The following is a 16072-nucleotide window of genomic DNA, read 5'->3' as shown; positions in this document are numbered from 1 at the left end:
ATTGACACTCAACACTCAATCACTCCGAGTAATCAGCCTCACTTCCTGACTAGTCGAACTTCGCTCTCAAGCACTCGTCGCTCAAACAGTAGCGATCCATTCAGACTCAACCTAGTTGATAGTGGGCAATCAAGAGATGTAACCACTCAATTTCCCACTCGGGCTCAACGGTCAGGATATGACTTCCTGACTCAGTGACCCGCTCGGGCTCGGGTTCGAGTTCTCGACTACTCGACAGTAGTCGGTTCACTCGAGCTTTGGAGCTCTCTGGTGACTCAACACTCGTCCCACTTGACACGTAAGCGAATTGAAACTCAACACTCAATCACTCCAAGTAATCGGCCTTGCTTCCTGACTAGTCGAAGTTCGCTCTCGAGCACTCGTCGCTCAAGCAGTAGCAATCCATTCAGACTCAGCCTAGTTGATAGTGGGCAATCGAGAGGTACAGCAACTCGGGAAGCACTCGGATTGCCTAGACCTCGTGACACTCAGCATTCAACCAACCACATCTCACTCGGGCTAGAACAAGTCCACTTGGTAGCTAGTCTGGTAGACAACTACACAATCGGCTTGGCAGTTAAGACAAGCTGACAGTTCGGTCTAACCCAGCCGAAACTGACCGATTAAAAATCATCAATTGAGGCTATCTTGATAGAGAAGTTTGATTTTAATTTATATTTTCCATTCACAAGTCGTCCTTTAACAAAGGTATACTTTTTTATTTATATCATTAAAAGATGTCCTTTTAAAATATATTAAAATAACAATTCATTCATAATTTTGTTTTTTTTTAAATGCTCCTTTGCAATTCATAAAATGTTTTTGTACGTTAGGTTGGCTATGAATATTTAATTTTAAATGCCAATTAATTTATTCTTTTTCAATTTTAATTTTATAATGATATGAATTATTCTAAATTCCACGGTATGTAGTAAATCATCACTTAAACGCTAATTAATACGAGTAATTTAAAATAACATTGTGAAGTTAATTATTAAGATAAGTATTAAAATTAATATATCTATAATTATGTGATTAGTTTGGAATGATATATTTGCGGTATTAAATGTTGTAGTGGGCGATGGGCCGTCGACTTTCGATTCCATGGCTTCGTCTTCCTCTTCTCTTCTCGGACCCTCCGTCCATCTCCTCCTCCTCCTCCTCTCCTCTGGCTTGGGGGGCTTTTTGATATCCGGTCTCGAGCTGCTCGAATCGGCTCGATCGCCGGAGTTCTTCGACTGGCTGACGACCCTCCGCCGGCGGGTCCACCAGCACCCGGAGCTCGCCTTCGAGGAGTTCCAGACGAGCGAGCTAATCAGGTCGGAGCTCGACGCTCTTGGAATCCGCTACACTTGGCCGGTCGCCAAGACAGGGGTCGTTGCCTCCGTCGGCTCCGGCGCTGGTCCCGTTTTCGCCCTTCGGGCTGACATGGATGCGCTCCCGTTGCAGGTAAGCGAGAACCCGACCTAATTCGAATACATTTCCATGGGGATTTTGGTTTCTGGGTTTGAAGCAGTTAAAAAAAACAGGGTCGGTAAATGAGATTTTTGACGCCATTAATGTGTTAGTGTTCGAAACCCTAAATCGACCGGCCATCTAATCTAGATGATTCACCATTGACCACATGATATAGATTTGATTGCCTGTTCGTTGAAAGATGCAACAAAATATAAGATTGAGATTAGCAAATGAAACTTTTGCTGCTTCGTGAACCAAATTATGCCGAACACAAACTTGAATTTGATGAAAAAGCTTGAACCAATTAGTAAGAAACAGAAAGCTAACTTATATGCTCAAAACATGGTACTAACTCAAGTTCTTATATGTCTACTTCTGAAACTTCTTAAGTGGATGGAGTGTGTTACACTTTAAGCTGGAAAGTGCCTTGATGGTGAACCAAACTTAAAGTGCCTTGAGGGTGAACCAAATTTGATTGTGTTGTGGTGTTCTTATTATAACATTATGGAAGTCTATCAAGAATATTAAATTGGCTTGGCCCTCTATTGCGTAAAGAGAATGGCAACACCTCTCAATCTCTAACGCGAATGAAGGAAGAGAAAGAGATCACGCAGAGCAATGAGACAAAGACGCGCAAGAGGGAGCAAACATGAGGAAGAAGAAGAAGAAGAAGAAAAGTTATCGTGATTCGGTGGCGTGCCTACTCCACAAAAATGGCCAAATCTTTATTAGAATTCTCTCTACACAAGATAATCACATTCAATGATTCTCATGATCCAATAGGTTTTCAATGATCCCTATAAATAGTGTCTAAACTCTAGACCCAATAAAGTCGTAACAGAATTCTGTTACGAAAAACCTTAACAAATTTTTCTTTCATGATGCCCATTGAATTGATCTTCATCCAAATATGAGTCACCTGTCAATAATTTCCACCTTGGCGAATATTCACCCCTTCGAAAAATACGAGTATCTGAACAAAACTCCACCTAGATCTCTTCCTTCCACATGTTTACAGCATTGTGTGAACCTTCTCAAGTTGAATTTCCCCGGAAGCAATCAACTCTCTGATCTTGTGAAACCTCATATTAATGTGCTTGGTTCTCGCAGGATACACCTACTTTGTATCCAAATAGATAACACTTTGACTATCGAATAACAACTTGACTCCATCTTGTTGAACGCCCAGTTCTCTAACCAACCCTGTAAGTCATAAAGCTTTCTTCGCTGGTTTAGCTACTGCCATGTATTCCAAATCCATTGTAGACAATGCAATAATAGATTGTATCATAGATTTTCAACAGATAGGTCCTCCTGCTACAGTGAACACGTATCCTGTAGTAGTCCTTCTACATAGCCTACATCTACATACCCAACAACTGAAGGATCTTCCGATTGTCTACTGAATATGATGTCATAATCAGTTGTATTTCTGAAATATCTAAAAATTCACTTCATTGCATCCCAATGTGGTCGACCAGGATTTGAGAGAAACTTGCTCACCATACTAATTGCTTGCGCTAAATCTGGTCTGGTGCAAACCATGGCATATATCAGACAACTAACTACACTGACATAAGAAACTTTTAACATCTCTTGGATCTCGTCATCCATCTTTAGACATTGTGTACTGGATAACTTGAAGTGATGTGCCAAGGGTGTGTTCACCGACTTTGCATTCATCATGTTGAACCTATCCAGCACCTTCTCCACATAGCTACATTAAGATAACCAAAATCTCGCTGCAGCTCTATCCCTATGAATCTTCATTGCAAGAATCTTCTTGACTTCTTCCAAATCTTTCATGTCAAATTCCTTGCTCAGTAGCCTCTTCAATTTATCAACCTCTTTCATCTTTTTTGCAACAATGAGCATATCATCTACGTATAGTAGTAAAAAAAATCAGTGATTCATCTTCAAGGCTCTTCACATATATATAACAATCATACTCACATCTCCTATATCCATTTTGAATCATGTATGAATCAAAACATTTGTACCATTGCTTAAGAGATAGTTTCAATCCATAAAGCGATTTCTTCAACTTGCAAACCAACTACTCTTGTCTGGGCTGACTGAATCCCTCAGGTTGTGACATAAAAATCTGCTCATCCAAATTTCCATGAAGAAATATCGTCTTCACATCCATTTGCCCTGCAAATCGTAATGTGTCACCAAAGTCAATACCACTCTAATTGGCGTATGTCTTACTACTGGAGAGAAAATTTCTTCATAGTCAATCCATTTTCTCTGTGAATACCCCTTTGCTATCAACCAGGGTTTTCAATAGCGGCGAATAACGCGCTACATAGCCGCTATCGCGTGCTACGATCAGCGAACGCACAGAGCGTTCGCTGATTAGCGATTGTCCCGAATAGCCCACGCTATTCGGGACAAAAGCGTAGATAGCGCACATAGCGTGCGCTATCATGCCTTGGCGGCCCATTGCGGGCGCTAGAATTGTAAAATGCTTACACAATAGGTAGGGCAAAGGCATCGAATCGTGACCGTCGAGGTAGGCAGAGGCGAAGGTAGGGCAGAGGCGACAGGCGGCGATTGGCGAGCGATAACTTGCAAGAGACGAGCGGCAAGCAGAGACCTAGCTGCGGTGTGATCGGCGAGCAACAAGGCGAGCGGCGAGCAGTGACCTGTGAGCGGCGGCCAGGGACAACGATTGGAGGTAAGCTTTTCTCCTTCCTTTCGTTTTCTTCGTTTCTTCGTTTTTTCTTTTTTTTTTTTTCTCCAAGGAGCAAAGATTTCGCGAGTCGGGTACCTGGATCGATCGAGTGATCGATCCCGATCCTTTATGTTCGAACAGAAAGGATCTCGATCGATCACAGGATCGATCCAAGGAATTGGATTGATCCTGTGATCGATCTTCTAGATGCCTTGATTGATTTTTATTTTTTTCTAATTAATTAATTATTTGTTTTGATTTTTTTCTTTTGTTTTTCTAGGATTTTGATTGTCTGGTTAGAATTTGCAATGTCTACGAATTTGTCAAAAAAAGATATTGGTTGGAAATATTATTATCAAAATGAAGGGGAAAAATCTGTTCGGTGCAAATTTTGTCATCATATATCGAATGGAGGGATTACTCGTTTGAAAGAACATTTAGCTCAAACTCATAAAGGGGTTGCACCTTGTGTTAGTGTTCCGGATGATATTAAGAAAGAAATTAGAGAAACACTTGACAAAATTAGAGCATCTAAAAGCAAACAAACCGAATTGTTACGAGAGATTGGTGAAGGTCCCAGAGTATGAGTACGCAATCCTCAAAAGTTGGAAGTGTAGGGGGAAATTCAATTGGATGTTCTGGTAGTGGTGAATCAAAAGGTAAAGGTACCCTTCATGGATTTGTTAGTTCTGAACCTCAACAAACAACTCTAAATTCGACATACAAAAAAGATTTACTGGTTGATGTGAAGCGTAGAGTTGGTCGTTTTATATACTCTGCCGCACTTCCGTTTAATGTTGTGAATGATCCTTATTGGTTGCCTATGGTTGAGGGCATTGCGAAATATGGAAGAGGGTTCAAGCCTCCTTCAATGCATGAGTTAAGAACTTGGATACTTAAAGCTGAGGTTGATGGCATCAACCTAATATATGAGGAGCATAAAAAAGCATGGAAAAAATATGGATGCACTATTATGTCCGATGGTTGGACGGATGGAAAGAATAGAAGTTTGATTAATTTTTTGGTAAATAGTCCCGCCGGCACTTTCTTTTTGATATCTATTGATGCATCAGCTTCTATTAAAAATGGGGAATTGATCTTTAAATATCTTGATGATGTTGTTGATGATGTGGGAGAGGAAAATGTAATTCAAATTGTCATGGATAATGCTTCGAAATGCATTAAGGCGGGGGAAAAAATTATGGAGACTAGACATAGAATTTGGTGGACACCTTGTGCGGCGCATTGCATTGATCTAATGTTGGAGGATATTGCAAAGTTGAAGATTTTTTCTGACACAATTGAGCAAGCTAAGATGGTTGTGAAGTTCCTTTATGGTCGTGGGACTATACTTTCTTTGATGAGGAAGTATACAAACGGTAAAGAAACTCTCGGTCCCGCTGTTACTCGCTTTGCAATTTCATTTCTCACTCTTTAGAGTATGTATAAGGTTAAAAGGCCACTTGAACAAATGTTTGCTTTCGAAGATTGGGTTAGTTCACCACTATCTCAAACAACTCAGGGGAAGGTCATGAAGAGAATTGTTATTAATGATCCCAACTTTTGGCCACATGTTGCATTTTGTGTTAAGAGTGTTGTTCCTCTTGTAAGTGTGTTAAGGGAAGTTGATTTGGATGAGAGATCGGCCATGGGATATATTTATGAACTTATAAATAAGGCAAAAGAGACAATAAAATTTAATTGTGGGGGAGTTGACAGAAAATACAAGCCCATTTGGAAAAAAATTGATTCACGATGGACTCCACAACTTCATCATCCTCTACAAACGGCCGGGTACTATTTGAACCCGCAATTGTGTTATGAAGAAAGATTTTTTGATTGTGATGAAGTTAGAGATGGATTGTATACTTGCATGGATAGGATGTTGTCTTCTGATGATCGTCTTAAAGCAGACATCCAATTGGACTTGTATAATAAAGCTGAAGGAGAATTTGGAACTGCAATAGCAAAACGAACAAGAATGTTGCGAACTCCGGATAAAATTTTCTTCTTGTAAACGTTCTTGTAAAATTATACTAGCATTCATATTTTAAAATTATATACATTCTTGTAATTTTTTTTTTTAATGTTATTACTTATTAGTCTCGTGGTGGGAACGTTTTGGAAGTAAGACACCCGAGCTTATTACATTTGCAATTCGAGTGCTTGGTCTCACTTGTAGTGCTTCGGGATGTGAAAGAAATTGGAGCACTTTTGAATCGGTGAGTATTCTAAGTTTCTAACTATACTTGAATTTTAATTGTTTTATAATTTTCATATCATTGTTTATTTTAAATTTTTTTATATATGTTTTCTTCTTTGTAATATTAGATTCATACAAAAAAGAGAAATAGGCTTGAACATGCAAAGTTGAATGCGTTGGTGTTTGTGAAATATAACTTCAAGCTTAGGGAGAGAAGCATTAGGAGGAGAGACAAGATTGATCCCATTGTAGTTGATGAAATTAATTCGGATGATGAATGGATAACTGAGAAAGAAGGTCCATTTCTCCCCGTAACTACTAAATGGCTTGAAGATGATGAATTGTTTGAAAGTGATCCTATTGTGCATGTGCCGTCGGCTACCTTTGAAAGTCTTTTCGACTCAGATAAGCGAATCGAAGATGTTGAGGATATAGTTGAAGTTCCTCCTACGAATTCAAAAAAAAGAGTGGTTGAAAATTCAAGTAAGCACTAAGCATATGCAAATTATTTATTTATATCTACTTCACCTATAATTGATTCTTAAATGTCGTTTCTCTTATATAATAGGTGGAAGCAAAGACAAACAAGCAAGGTTGAGTCTTGTTGATGTGGAAGATAATCATCTTGATACTGAAAATTATGGAGGAGTAATTCTAACAACTTTTGATAGTGGAAATTTTCCAACAGACACTATTGATGATGATAGTGATATAGAATTGGATGATATTGATTATTTTTAGGTTATGTTGTTTTAATTATAAGACTTTTTAAATTGTTGTTATGGGATTTTTTGACATGTAATGAATTATTATGATTAATTTTAGGTTATGTTATTTTTATTTTACTTATATAAGTATATTTTATTTTTTTTTTAATTTAAACATTGACGTGCACGAAAAGCTTGCGCTATACGCTTCGCTATTTACGCTACGCGATGACAAGACAAAAACGCTATGAACCAACGCTACGCGATTTAAAACACTGCTATCAACCAAGTCTTAAACTTCACTTCTTCCTTTGTCATTGCTTCTTTCTTCTTGAATATCCACTTGCACCCTATAACTTTCTTTCTTTCAAGAAGTTCCACTAGATCTCACATTTGATTCTTATACGACTCCATCTCCTCCACCATAGCACCCGTCCACTTGTCATTGTCAGAGCTGTGTATCGCCTCTTGAAAAGATGTAGAGTTTCCGCTACTAGTGATAACTACTTAAGATACCAAGTCTTTGAATCCGTATTTTGTGGGTGGTTTTACCTCGTTTTGCCACCAGCTATAGTGTGATGTTTCGTGTGTTCTAAGCTAAAATCATTGGAGTCATGAGTCTCTAACTCTAGTTGCACAATATCTTTCTTCATGTTGCTATGTGGTGTTTCCTTTCCTTCTTCCTGAGTACGCTGTAACATAGCCTTCTCGTCAAATACCGCATCACCACCTTGTTTGCCTTAGGATCCCAAAGCTTGAAACCTTTAACTTCTTTCTGATACCTCAGAAAAATGCACTATTTTGACTTCGCATCCAGCTTTGATCTTTTCTCACTAGATATGTACATATATGCTAGACATCCAAAAACTTGAAGATGAGAGTAATCTACTCGATTCTCTATCCATACTTCCTTTAATACTTTTCCTTATAGTGCTGCCCTTGGTGATCTATTAATAAGATAACATATCATATTAACCGCTTCTGTCCAAAAATTCTTTGCTAGCCCTACATTCAGCATGAGACATCTTGCCTTCTCAATGATTGTTCTGTTCAACCTTTCTACCATTCTATTCTGCTGAGGTGTCTTGCGAACCGAGAAATGTCTCATTATCCCATGCTGCTCACAAAATTCTTGAAACTTTGAATCTGTGTACGGAGTCTCATTGTCTAATCTAAGACATTTGATCTTCCTTCCGGTCTGGTTCTCCACTTCAGTTTTCCACAGTTTAAACTTTGCAAAAGTTTACAACTCGTGATGCATATAGTATACCCAGACCTTTCGTGAGTAATCATCAGTAAAACTCACAAAATACAAGTGTCCTCCAAGTGATGCTACACTGGTTGGTCCAGAGATCTGTATGTACATAGTCCAGAATCCCCTCTATCTTGTTTGTTGCCATCTTGAATTGCACTTTACTCTGTTTCCCAAGAACATATAATTTGTAGAATTCAAGCTTGCACGTTTTAACACCTTTCAACAAATCTCTCTTGTAAAGTTCTAGCATCCCATGTTCACCTATATGCCCTAGTTGCATATGCCACAAGACAGTATTGTCTAATTCAGACTCCACCGAGGCGACTGCTATAATTGTAGTCTCTATCAACTTATAGATATTCCCTGCTAACTTTTGCCCTTTTATTACCGTCAGAGCTCCCTTGCTGACTTTTATTATCCGGTTCATTGATTTGTAACTACAACTAATATCATCTAGTGTGCCTAGCGAGATCAAGCTCTTCCTTAGCTCTGGTATATATCTGACATCACATAGGGTTTTGATCACACCATAAAACATATTGATTCTTACATACCCTATGCCGATAACTCTGCATGACGCATCATTTCCCATCAACACTGAATCAGAATTCACTACCCTATAGGTGTCAAATCACTCTTTGTTTAGAGTCATGTGATATGAACATGTAGAGTCTAAAATCCATGCATCCGTTAATTGCTCCGAGCTCGGCATAACTGATAGCATATCTCAATCACCGCGCTCTAAATTTTCTTCTTCAACTATGTTTGCAGACTTTACCGAATTACCTTTGTTCTCTGCAACATGCTTCTTTATCTTTGACCAATCTCTCTTCATATGACCTTTGCCTCTACACTTCTAGCACATGATCATCTTCTTCCTTCTCGACTTAGAATGAGCTTGTCATTACCCGATTCATGTCGAGATTTGTTCCTACCACACTCTTGGATGCTATTTACCACAAGTCTTTCTCCATGAGAAACTTCATCATTTGGTTTCTTCCTTTAGTGAAAACCTAGCAATGCACCCGTGATCTCCTCCAATTTAAGAGTTTTCTTACCCCACATCAATGTAATAACCAAATTCTCATACGTAGGAGATGAAGGTAGAGAATTCAACAAAATCAACACCTTGTTTTCGTCTTCGATCTTCACATCAACCCACTTCAGATTGCTCACAATTTAGTTGAATACGTTGATGTGCTGGCTCAGATCGGTTCCCTCTGTCATCTTCTGTCCGAATAATTTTTGCTTAAGATACAGTTTGTTTGTCAATGACTTTAGCATGTATCGGCTTTCCAGCTTTTGTTAAACTGCTACCGATGACTTTTCGTCCATGACATAGTACATCACATCATCCGTATGACAAAATCTGATTGTTGTCATGAAGTTCTTCCCAATCCGATCTCTCCATGCTTTCTGGTTTCCTTTCTCCTAGCACCTTCATTATGCCTTATTGCACAAACAAGTTCTTGACCCTTCTCTGCCATAATCCGAAGTTCTTGGTTTCGTCAAATTTCATCATATCAAACTTCGTAGAAGTCGTCTCCGACATGTTGAAGAAATCTATAAAAATCTCGCTTTGATACCAATTATTACGCAAAGAGAGGGGTGACGCCTCTCAACCTCTAATGTGGAAGAAGACGACGAGAGAAAGAGATCGCGCAGAGCAATGAGACAAAGACGCTCAAGAGGAAGCAAACACAAGGAAGAAGAAGAAGCGAGGAAGAAGAAGAGTTACCGTTCGGCGACATGTCTACTCCAAAAAATAGCCGAAGCTTTATTAAAATTTTCTCTATAAGAGAATCACATTCAATGATTCTCATGATCCAATAAGTTTATAATAATCCCTATAAATATTACCCTAGAATTTTATTATGAAAAATCGCAATAGAATTCTATTATAAAAAATCGTAACGAAATTCTGTTACGAAAGATCTTAATAGATTTTTCTTTCATGACGCCCATCGCATTGACCTTCATTCAAATATGAGTCACCCGTCAACCCCCTCATTTCGAGATCATAGCCAGCCAGATGAGCACTACAAAGTGTTCAGTAGAGCCCAATTTTTTAGCCGGATTCAGTTTGCCAAAGGTGGATGCAGTTGGGTCAAGGTGGGCAGGAACTAGTTGGGCTTGCTTGAAGTTGATGTTGGCCAAGGTGAACTAGAGGCTGGTAAGGTCCGCTTGGCATAAATGTGACTAGGCTATAGTGAATGGACTGGTCTGAAGTGAGGTTTGGCTTGCCCAAGGTGTGAGTTAAAGGTGATTAAATAGACTGTAAAACCATGTAGCCTTCCTCCTAGGAAAGATGGAAGGAACCTTTCTAGCTTATGTTTATTGGATATTAAGTAGAAGTTGCAAATTTGCTTTTATGATGATCATTCACTTTGTGAAATTTTCTGCAACTAGCTATTTAGATTCTCGCTTGCTTTGACATATAGATTCAGTGATCATATATATCCAAACAATTTACTGATGCATTCACTCTTCAAAACATTCTTTTTATAACTTCAGTTGATGTGAATCATCTTGGATTGTCAATATAGTGTATTTTTTTTCAAAAAGCAAGAAATTCTAGTCACTGTATCCTTATTATCCTCTTGAAGGAGCTTGTGAACTGGGAGTACAAGAGCAAAGAAAGTGGGAAAATGCATGCTTGTGGTCATGATGCTCATGTAACCATGCTCCTTGGTGCAGCCAAGCTGCTTCAAAATAGTAAAAGTGAACTGAAGGTACATCTATGACCAGAAAATTGATTGATAAAGCCATGTTTTTGCGACAAGATCATAATGAATTATCATTACTGCATGATTTTGTGATTCTTACCAAACTTGTATATGTCTATTGTGCTTGAAGGGAACAGTTAAACTTGTTTTCCAACCAGGGGAAGAGGGTCATGCTGGTGCATACCATATGTTGCAAGAGGGTAAACTGGATGACATAGAGGCAATCTTTGCTTTGCATATCAACCCTGCACTCGCTACTGGCCGAATTGCCTCCAGAGCCGGCCCTATTCTAGCTGCATCAGGCCGATTTGAAGCAATAATTAAAGGAAAAGGTGGCCATGCTGCAGCTTCACATGCAGCAATTGATCCGCTAATTCCTGCATCATTTGCAATCCTCAGCCTTCAGCAGCTTGTGTCGCGAGAGACAGACCCTCTCGATAGCAGAGTAGCTTCAGTTTCAGAAATTGAAATTTACCAGATCGTTTTATTTAACAACTATTGCAGTTTCCCCAATCCTTCCTTTTGGTATTATTTGTTTATAGTATAAATGACACTAATTTCTGTCACAGGTGGTATCGGTAGGATTCATAAAAGCTGGAGATGCTTACAATGTCATTCCAGAGACAGTGGCTTTTGGTGGCACATTTCGGAGCACAACCACTGAAGGTCTGATTGAACTATCAACGAGGATCAAGGAGGTAAACATTTCACATACCCTGACAACGAACTAGTAGCACAAAATGCAATGGCTGATTCCCTTTCTACTCGTGCTTGCTTGCAGACTATCGAGAGACAGGCTGCGGTTCACCGCTGCACTGCCTTAGTGGACTTTTTGGAGCAGAAGCTCATACCATATCCTGCGACCGTGAATGATGAAGGGATCTATGCTCATGCTAAGACAGTGGGGGAGAAATTGGTCGGTTATGCCAATGTCCTTGAGAGCCCGTTTGTCATGGGGGCCGAGGACTTCAGCTTCTTTTCACAGAGGATGCCGAGTGCCTTGTTTTGGCTCGGAGTTGGAAATGAAAGCTTAGGGCCACCCCAGCCATTGCATTCTCCCTACTTATTCCTCGATGAGCAGGCACTTCCTTTGGGAGCCGCGCTCCATGCCGCGGTTGCATTGTCCTATTTGGAACAACATTCAGCAAAATTGTGAGGGGGGTTCTCTGTCCCTTCGAGTTTCAGTTGTTAGTGTACTTAATCATGGGGTTTATTTATAAATAAGCTTATTTCTCTAGGGCAGCAAATGGAAAGATGTTTATAAATTATAAATAAGTTTGATACTTGCCGTACCTTGATAAGTGGTAGCTTAAAGGAACCTATGTTTATAATGATACAACAATGTTCAGTTCATCCATTGCCACCAATGAGTTTACCAGCAAACTCATTCTGTGAATTGCTGCAATAAAGATTTCAACCTTTCCGATGCAAAAGACGACAGTAGAGTTAATAGCAGTATTCAACAACAGAGACAATGAATAAAGTGTGCAAGAAACTAATTCAGCACCAATACGTCCTTCATCCCAGCCAATAAACCTCAGTTGATGAGTACGTATCTCTTGTTCCTTGACTCGATCAGGGGGGCCGATCAATGGAGTTCGCTTTCCTTGTGGGTGTGAATGATCAGTCGGATTTTGAGTAGGAGACGCAAGTCAAAAGGTACCCCGTATCCATTTGCTTTTCATCAAGGAAGGAGCCATCGGACTGGTCTATACTACCAGAATCAATTTGGCCAGCACAAGTTGAACATGCTCCAGCTCGGCATGAGTATGGAAGCTCCACTCCGGCAGTCTCAGCTGCGTCGAGTATGTATGTGCTGTCGGAAGCTTGAAACTCATGCTCGACCCCCTATGGGCCAATGAGTTTCACCTTGTAAACAGCCACAGCGGATGCCCTGAAGCCACTGCTGGATGCCTTCCTGAAGGCAAGATGCTTTTGAAATGCACTTCCAGGAGCTAAGTGAGGATGTGCTCTTGATCAGCAGATAAGAGGGCTGGAGCTTGAAATAACCTCCACTCAGTGTGCAAGCACATGAGATAGGAATAGTGGACATGGTGATAAGCTGAAAAAGATGGACAGAGGAACTAATCAAGCCATATTTGTGAAGGAGAGATGAATGATTGTAAATAACACTTGAAGAAATTGCTGCAATAAGGCCTGGGAAGCTGTTGGCGAAGTTCCGAGCCTAGTTTACCAGCCTTCACCGAAATGGAGCCAGCGACTTTCGCCTTGTCTAAAGACTAATTCAAGAGTTACACCAATGCCGTAACTGTACATGGCATTGCACCAAACATTGGACAATCCAAAAGAATATTAAAAAAAAAAACATTTTCCGTGAAACAAAAAGAAACAATTAATAATACCTACTTAACATCTAATGCGTTTGTCAATACTAGAATCTAACTCTCAACCCAATATCATTCTAGTAGGTGGCATGCAAGACCCAACAATGGATACACCAACCATTTCTAGTTGGATAGATTCACCAAGCTTAAGAAATAGGTATGCTGACATGAGATGATCGAATCATGTTGGTAAGACAAATACTACATGAACAACAATACTAAAACCTGAGTTATTGCAGAGAGCTCATCTAGGCCTTATAGTCCTCATTGATTAGCACACAAAAAAAAATCCCCAACATAAGATAAAATCAAGTGTCATAATATTTCTTCTTAGCAAATCCAAATTGTCACAACAATCACCAAAGTGTAGTTCTCCTAAACACCATGTAGAAGTTCAGTCAAGTCTAGCACTAAAATAGTAAGTGAAGATTACATTACTTTTTAAGAATGTTAGGTCGTGGTCATGGCGCGTGAATCATAGAATGGGCATTAAATCCTTTCGAAGTAGCTTAAATTTCACTAGATTTCCTATTGTCCGATCAAAAACAGTGCATAAATCAGGAATTGAATATGGAGCGATGAGTGATGGTGGCATGAGAGCTTTGATGAACGTGTAAACCAAATAGGGTTTCCCAAATTAAAAGGGGCAAACAAAAGGGACTCACAAAGAATGTGTGCTTGGACGGCAAGATCCCGTCCAAGCACACATTCTTTCAAAGAGACGGCAACCGCGGATGTCCTGTCTTCCTGATGTCCTGTCTTCCTCCTGGGCTGCGTCACTGAACATTACAAATGAGAAATTGTACGATACAAGTTAGAAGTTAGAGTGGATGGGAATTCGATGGGCAAATATGAATACATTCGCCCAAGCATCCCATCAACCCGTTCTAGGACCAAGGGATATGATATGATGATAAGTAGTGGACCGTTTAAGGGTTTAAATTTCACAATGCACATTATATGTAGGGACTTGTAAAAAAATTTATGAGGTTGGGTCATTCATTATGACTCATCTAGGCTCTCTGTTATGCCTTAATGTCCGGTGAAAAATTAGATAACAAGTATTGGATATTGGATTATTAGAAAAAACATGAACTCTCTAAGCAATAAGAGTTTAAATTACCCATGATACATTACAGTTCGAATTAATTATGATACTAAACTATCTATCCATTTACATTTCTCAATTCATCTGGGAGTTGATGAAAAAAATTTATAGGACCACTGGAATTAATCAGGTAAGAATGGGATATCTGTATTGCCTTATAGTAATCTGATTTATACTAGGTAAAAGTGAAAAAGACAACTCCTATTATCTTTTGAAAAATATAACGGGGTGATGTTTTATTTTTGAAAACAAAAATTCTTTTAAAAAAAATAAATATTAACGGGTGAGTGGTAAGGCAACAATAGTTATACTAGTATATGGTTGCTAAATGATGACAACACGCCTGATTGTTAGTTCGAGCAGACTAAAAAAACTCAGAAGGAATTTTAAACGTTAAAAAAATGTCTGAGCCCAGGTTCGAACTGGGGACCTTTAGTGTGTGAGACTAACGTGATGACCAACTACACCACCCAGACAACGTTAAGAAAAATGATCTATAAAGTATTACATATATTAATAATTAAACTTACCTGAGTTCAACCTATGTTCACCTCATCGGTTCAGATCGTGATTCGCTACTGGACTAAGCGAATTTGACTTGTGAGCTCGTTTTTTATCTCAACTAGTAACTACACTTTCAGTTTGGTTCCTATAAGTCGCTTGAGTCATAGGAAAAGTGTGTTTTATATCTGGTTTGCGAATGCTTGATGAAAAAAGTGCAGAAAATAGGCAGCGGTGGGGTTCAACTTGTTCTTACCAATGATCTACCTACCCTCACTCTCAATCTCTGAGATGAATGCACCTTCATCTTCATTCTCAAAAGTTAAGAATCTTGCCCCCGAAGTTATGATGCAACGATAGGATATTCAGGTTGTCACTCAGGTACTTGCGGTTCGAGCCCCAATTATGACGAATTTACAAAAAAATTTCCTCCAAATGAGACATGCAACTAAAGGATGCTGGACTCCTGGGATGCCCGCTGCGGGGGCTTCCTAATTTACCCTGGTGATCGGTAGAAAACTTTCGTGGGGCCAGACCGGTCATCCTAGGCTCGATGTTACCCAACCTGATTAATCATTTTTTTTCAAAGTTAAACATCTCTCAACCTCTAAATTGGCATATAGATTAAATGAAGAATTTCTCTCTTTGCATTTGTCATTCCTCTCCTCTCAATTGAGGATGGATTTTCATGGAGCTTCACCAATTTACTTTAAAACTCTTTGACATTTTCATAATCTCCAATTTGACTTAAAATATTACTTGACAATAAATTAATCAATAATTTGGTCACTTTGTTTTTTGCCTCATATCTTTTGATTTTCTCCTCACGCCATTTACTCTTCTTGAGAATCTTTCCATTGTTATTTGTTGGAGCTTGAAAATATTCCATTAGAGTAAATCATTACTTTATCTTCATCATTAAAAAGTTTTCAATCCTTAATTTTCAATGATCGAATCTTGTCGATACGAATGGTGGAGGCATTGTAGTATCATATCCGAGTCCATCTCAGAAATCAATCTTGAAGTTAAGTTCTCTAGATGATAATCTTTGACTTGTTGACTTTATGGCTTCAACTTTTTCTACTTCCTTTA

At 39.1% G+C, this 16072-nt stretch overlaps 1 protein-coding gene and 1 non-coding gene across 2 annotated transcripts; one reads left to right on the top strand and one right to left on the bottom strand.

Moving 5' to 3' along the window:
* Positions 1–1053: 1053 nt before the first annotated feature.
* Positions 1054–12327, top strand: LOC121997430 (IAA-amino acid hydrolase ILR1-like 7). Its single transcript, XM_042551830.1, has 5 exons — positions 1054–1449; positions 10907–11032; positions 11157–11471; positions 11596–11724; positions 11808–12327. Exons 1-5 carry the CDS (start codon positions 1105–1107, stop codon positions 12180–12182), a joined length of 1290 nt encoding a protein of 429 aa, XP_042407764.1. The 5' UTR covers positions 1054–1104; the 3' UTR covers positions 12183–12327.
* Positions 12328–14881: 2554 nt separating this feature from the next.
* TRNAV-CAC lies at positions 14882–14955 on the bottom strand. The gene has a single exon. It is a non-coding gene; the product is annotated as a tRNA-Val (tRNA).
* Positions 14956–16072: the final 1117 nt, after the last annotated feature.

The sequence above is a fragment of the Zingiber officinale genome, chromosome 6A (genome assembly GCF_018446385.1).
Source record: "Zingiber officinale cultivar Zhangliang chromosome 6A, Zo_v1.1, whole genome shotgun sequence".
Lineage (NCBI taxonomy): Eukaryota > Viridiplantae > Streptophyta > Magnoliopsida > Zingiberales > Zingiberaceae > Zingiber > Zingiber officinale.
The sequence above is the reverse complement of the archived record's forward strand: the minus strand, read 5'-3'. Positions and strand labels throughout refer to the sequence as shown.

What these genes read in the sequence shown, in the direction of transcription:
- LOC121997430 (XM_042551830.1), top strand. Translation starts at nt 1,105, where the DNA reads ATGGCTTCGTCTTCCTCTTCTCTTCTCGGACCCTCCGTCCATCTCCTC. An exon ending in TGGATGCGCTCCCGTTGCAG is followed by an intron (nt 1,450 to 10,906) that starts GTAAGCGAGAAC and finishes ATCCTCTTGAAG; the next exon opens with GAGCTTGTGAACTGGGAGTA. An exon ending in ATAGTAAAAGTGAACTGAAG is followed by an intron (nt 11,033 to 11,156) that starts GTACATCTATGA and finishes TTGTGCTTGAAG; the next exon opens with GGAACAGTTAAACTTGTTTT.